General features: G+C 36.5%; 1 protein-coding gene across 1 annotated transcript; it reads right to left on the bottom strand.

Moving 5' to 3' along the window:
* Positions 1–1,109: 1,109 nt before the first annotated feature.
* On the bottom strand, positions 1,110–5,711 carry ssr4 (signal sequence receptor, delta). Its single transcript, XM_028813436.2, has 6 exons — positions 5,555–5,711; positions 5,127–5,245; positions 4,754–4,828; positions 3,002–3,091; positions 1,846–1,911; positions 1,110–1,450 (listed from the first exon to the last, which is right to left on the bottom strand). The coding sequence occupies exons 1-6, from the start codon at positions 5,610–5,612 to the stop codon at positions 1,346–1,348; spliced, it is 513 nt and encodes a 170-aa protein (XP_028669269.2). The 5' UTR covers positions 5,613–5,711; the 3' UTR covers positions 1,110–1,345.
* Positions 5,712–6,083: the final 372 nt, after the last annotated feature.

Raw genomic sequence — 6,083 nt, 5'->3', positions numbered from 1 at the left:
ATTAACTTTGTCTCTTTACAATATGTATTAAATAATCTACTAGAGTGCCTGTTTCATTCTTTTAGCTGAATCCTTACTGCAAACATTCAGCCAAATGCCTTTTAAATTCAAATTTTTTTGTCTGAGTATTTGCACACGGTACCCCCGATAGTTACCACAGAATTCTGATTTACCTGAATTATCTTGAAATCCAATGTAGTATGCTATGTACATGTGCTCATTTGTTTTGAAGTTAGTGGACTGAGAAAATGGTAAAACCAAAACCTTGGTTTCTTTGCATTTTATTCTTGCTTGAGTGGTAAAGTTCCTTGCAATGATGTTCTCTGGGAGAGATCACATCTAGACTAAAGTCTGAATCCAGTGGGAAATGTGGGTGGCATCTCTTTTAAAAACTGATAAACCATAAGTAACATGACACATGTAAGACATGCACTTCCTAAAACATAAGAAAAAACACTAGCAATGACAGCTTTGAGTTGGGCAGCATTCTTCTACGCCACAGGTACTGTTTACTTGGTTATTTCCTAATATTACTGAAAGTGTTCTTATTAAACAGGTCTTTTATAATAAAACAGCTAGTCCCAACTTATCCCTACTCTTAATTTTAAGAATGTCTTTCTGGTCTCCCAGTCATTTATGCTAGTTTGTATGTTATAAGCATTTAAATTCAAAAAATTGCTTACTAAACAACTTATTGCTAGGTCAATTCTTTGAATGTAAAGTTCAAGGTGACACTTTCTATAATCAGACAAAATTACAAAATGTGAAAGCCAACACTAATAGATTCATACATCCATCTTTCCACTTAACCAGGTTCACAAGGGGCAAATCTTATCCAAATACCAGCCTGCTTCATTACTCCCTCATTGTTACTCCCATACTCGCTCATACAATTCCAACTGAACAATTAAACCAATACACACAAGTCTGGGATCAAACTGTAGCACCAAAGCACCTGACGAAAAAACATTTGTATGCACAGGGAGAACGTACACTCCACATTGTACCAGGCGTTTAAAAAAAAAAAAAAAAAAATCAGAACTCTAGACCTGTGAGGTAGGAATGTTAGCCATTGCACTACCAAAAATACTATTTAAATAAAAAGAAACTTTTTTTATATAAAAATTGTTTTATTTAACAAAAGAAAATGTGATCTCTTTGTAATTTTCAGCATAAGATGACCTCCATAGACTATTCCAGAACCATCTCCTTCTTGCTCAGATTTGTGTATTAGCCTTACCAAGGCAAAAAAACTGGATGCTCTGTCAACAAATGAACAAATGAAACAAGGAAATCCCACAAAAGGATTTATCAAATAATCAATTGTTCCTTAACCATGATGTGCCTATGCTTGGATGGTACTTTTTGCAGTAAATGCTAGATAATAAACAGTAATTCCAATTGCTGCTGCAATGACTTCAGTAGAGATCCAGGGTCCACTCCACGCACCCTTAGGAAGGAAAAGGAGTCATTAGAGCAATAGAGATGAAAGTCTTCTTAAAGCAAATACCTCTCTCTGCTTTTAAAAGATGTATTCAATAATATCAAAATTCCATTCTAGTGCAGCAAATTACATTACAAACTTTGTCAAAACTGGTTAAATTTAAATCTTATATTACAGGTATGTGTGCATTTGCATTGTATTGCATTTTAGTTTACGACAACTTTTATATTTCTAGATAGGCTTGGTGTATTAGCATGGCCAATTGCAAACTACATTTTACAAAAACAATGAGCTCAAATACCAAAATGTTAGAGAAGAAATAAATCAGACAAGTGTGATAAATGATTAAGTTGTATTTTTTTTAATACTATATGGATATTTGCAATTGAGACAATACTTACTCGATGATCAACGTTAACAGTGAAGAGTGGTTTGATAGTAGAAAGATCCTCATTGTTTCTCTGTGCCTGTGACAAATGAAAACATTTATAAATGCAGCATGATGTAGTAGCTGTGGAACCAAATTATGAATATGACTGACAGATAAGTCGCACCTTTCAACTCAAAACATGAATTGGGCTAGTCACTTGACCTTCCTGTGTCCCCCCCCCCCCCCCATATAAAGAATACGTATCCATTATATTCTATATATATACACACACACACACACATACACACTGTGGCATCCGCAGTAATGCAGCTTCTACAACGGTCATTCATGGTGAACAGAGAGCTGAGCCAAAAAGCAAGACTGTCGATTTACGTTCCTACCCTCACATATGGCCACGAGCTTTGGGTAGTGACCGAAAGAGTAACATCGTGGATATAAGCGGCCGAAATGAGTTTTCTCCGCAGGGTGGCTGAACTTTCCCTTAGAGATAGGGTGAGGAGTTCAGTTATCCGGGAGAGGAGTCAGTTGAGGTGTTTGGGGCATCTGGTTAGGATGCCCCCTGGATGCCTCCCTGGGGGGTGTTCCGGGCATGCCTCAGTGGGAGAAGGCCAAGGGGCAGACCCAGGACACGCTGGAGGTATTATATCTCCCGGCTGGCCTTGGAACGCCTCGGGGTCCTCCCAGAGGAGCTGGAGGAAGTGGCCGGGGAGAGGGAGGTCTGGGCTTCCCTGCTTAGGCTGTTGCCCCCACGACCAAACCTCGGATAAGCGGTGGGATAATGGATGGCATAAATATGAATCCAAATGTATTCAAATCAACTCTGTTGCAAATTCCCCATATACTGAGGTGCAGGATTCAAATACTAGATCTAAGTACACTGCATCTGTTTGACAGCAATGTTATCCACTGTCTCATCAAGTTAATCAGCCAAACATATAGTAAGATTAAATTAAAAACAGATTATACTTTGTCCTCGAGGGAAAGTTAAAATTTTACAGAAGCTGCAAAATAAATAAATAAAAACAACCACCCCAGCAAACACACACAAAAACTACAGGGTTGTAAGATTTACAGCAACACTAAATGGGCTATCTCCCAGCAATCTAAGCTTTTTGCTGTGAGAAGCAGTCTTCATATATAATGAAACATCACAGGGTGTAAAATACCTTGCGCAAGACACTGTATGACTCTTCATCAAAGAACTTTACTTCATATGACCCTGAACGAGCATTTTTGTGTTCCACACTCCAGGAGACCTGTTTATATAAAAAAAAAAAAAAAAGGTCAAAAGACATGCAGACAACTATGAAAAAAGTATTCAAAATGTAGGATCAACTTAAATTACATAATATAAAATTTAGTTTAATATGGAGGTATTTATACAGGATGTATTTGTATGAAGTACACAAAAACAACAACTTAAGGGGAAAAATTATTAAACACATATTGGAATTCTACAGATTTTGCCTATTCAAATTTTATTTTAACTCCATTTCTGGGAATATACCTGTAGGATTAATAATTCTCACATGTATTGCTTTGAGGCAATAATGTCTATTTTGTTAAATCAAATTAATGGTCCTTTTTTTGGAGAGCTGCATGTTGACAGTAAGTGGAGGGGAACGGAGTAAATGCCACGTTTTGTTGTATGTTACAGAATGAATCAACTAACGTTGATTTATAATAGCATGTGTATTTAATAATATAAACACAATACTGTGATACTGCTCTCAATATTGTTGAATAAAGTAGTGTGGGTAAGTGACTAAAACAAATCACACAATATGCTCACCAGAAGTACTGTACGAAAGTAGATTTAGAGTAAAAAGAAGGATGTGTGTCAAGATATTTAAAAGAATCTCAAAAGAAATTACCTATATGAATAAATGTAAGATGTTTATAAAACAGGGGTACTCCATTCCAGTCCTGGAGGTGTGTAGTAACTGCAGGTTTTTCTTTAACTACATTTTAATTTGAAACAACATATTTACTATGAAAGCAGTATGATTTTTTGGACTTAGGATTTAGTTAACTAGTTTGTTACATTTCAGAAATCTTCATTGACCATTTCAGTTTTAAACCACCATTTATATTTCAATTGTTGCCCATTTTATTAACCAGTCATCAGTTGATAAAAAGGTGCAAATGCCAAAGAAATCACTAGCTCCTCAGCTAACGTGCTTCTATTTAAACCTGGAAGGGATCAGGAGGTACAAATCTGTTCTAGACAAGAAAACATATGGATAACATTCTCAGAAAACAGCAAATCTATACTTTCTTGGAAGAATGAAAGCACAAACAAGCCATATAAATTAAATACCAAGTTTTATTATCTGCTTAGTCTGGCTTCGAATTACAGAACTGGTTGGAATGAAAACCCCACCTATAGAACTCTAGGACTGGAGTCGAGTACTCCTGCTAATAAACTCTAGTTTGTTTGTTTGTTTGTTTTTTTCTGGTCAAATACAAATGGTCAATATTTAGATGTGTATTGGTTAGTGCTGTCACCTCACAACGTTGAAATCCCAATATAGGAACTAACAACATGGAATATCCACGATTTCCATTTGCGAGTTTCTCTGCATACTTTGCTTCTTTCCCCACACACCAAAAACATATATGCTAGAATAATCAGTGCCAGTTGCCTATCTCAATTTCAATGCTTGCAGGCTGTATGATGTGAAGTAGACCTGGCTTACTTGCAGCCAAGTTTGACACCAGCTTCCTGCAATACTATAACTGGAATAAACGGTTCTACATAATTGATAAATAAAATATAATTTTTCACAGTAATATTTTATTATACAGCTTGCTTCATTTAATAATACATTTATAAAGACATTTGGTTTTGAGCGGTTTACGCACTATAAATAAAAGGCAAAAAAAATATTAGGCACAGTTCAGCAGTGTTTTCTTACCTGATAGCGACCAACATCTTGGCCACGAGTGACTGGGAACTGTTTTCCATTAACATCTGCATACAATGCCACATTCTAAACAGAAACATATATAGGAACAAATACATTAAGGGACTGTTACTTATTGTAAACTGGGTAGAGAAAAATTCACATGCAACTTATCTTTCCTAATAATACAAGTGCAATGCCCCCTCTAAATATGGTTATACTAACAATACATACTAGAACGGCAACAATGTAATACGTCTGTATAAAAATACTGTACTGATAAACCATCTGTGTTTCCTCCACAATGAACAAACAATCCCCTTTTTCAAATTACATGGTTATCAACCGAGGTGTACACACTAAATCTGGGACATGCGAAATTTACCTGGGCCCCATTCTTACACGTGAGAGATATTTCCACAATGAAAGCTGTCTCTGAGGATATCACCGCATCGGAGGTTGTGTAATAAGAAGATGTGAAGTCGGGGTCTGTGCAGGTCTCGGCTGTAACAAGAAAGATTAACAAATGTAAACCCTGAGCAAAACTACTTTGAAATGAGCCTGTTTTAATCAGGACCGAGAATGACACACGAATACACAATCTTATATTTAAAGACATGTACAAATAGAATACACACGAGGTTAGCTAAATAAGTCACATGCTATTATTTTGACATGAACTGGAGGCTTCACTGAGCTCTTCAAGGTATACAGTTTACCACTCGATCACACAGTTAACAACAAACACATTCGTTTAAAAAGCACAAGCCTACAAAAACCGACTCTATTATTAAAGATAATGTTATACATTACCATTGCAAATACTCAGAAGGACAAAGACAACAGCACCCAATACGATTAATTTCGCCATTGTAAACCTACTCTAAGATCAATGACTCCCTTCCAACCTTTCCACTATATCTGTCGGTAAAGCCAGCTCAGCTCTCCGCGATTTCCGGATCAGTAGGCCGGACTTCCGGTGCTTGATGCGCCACGAAGTCACATCGTCTGTCCAACCAGCGACATCTCCTGGCTGTCGAGAGAGAAGGTGCGTGCACACTGAGTCTAGCTGTAGGGTCTATAGGAGGTATTTTCTGCAGAAAAATAAAACGGAAAAGAAAATTATAACATGATAATGATATCATTTTAAAAGTCTGCACGCAAGAATGCTGCAAAAATTAAAATTAAATAACCCATTTGCACTTTGCACGCAATAATGCTGCAAAGATTAAAATGAAATAACCCCATTTGCGATTTCATTTTCAAAGTCTACGCCCAAAAATGGTGCAAAAATTAAAATTAAAATGAAATAACCCGATTTATAATTTCATTTTCAAAGTCT

The sequence above is a fragment of the Erpetoichthys calabaricus genome, chromosome 11, assembly GCF_900747795.2.
Source record: "Erpetoichthys calabaricus chromosome 11, fErpCal1.3, whole genome shotgun sequence".
NCBI classification, from domain to species: domain Eukaryota; kingdom Metazoa; phylum Chordata; class Cladistia; order Polypteriformes; family Polypteridae; genus Erpetoichthys; species Erpetoichthys calabaricus.
Note: the sequence above shows the minus strand (reverse complement) of the source record. Positions and strands in the feature narration are given on the sequence as shown.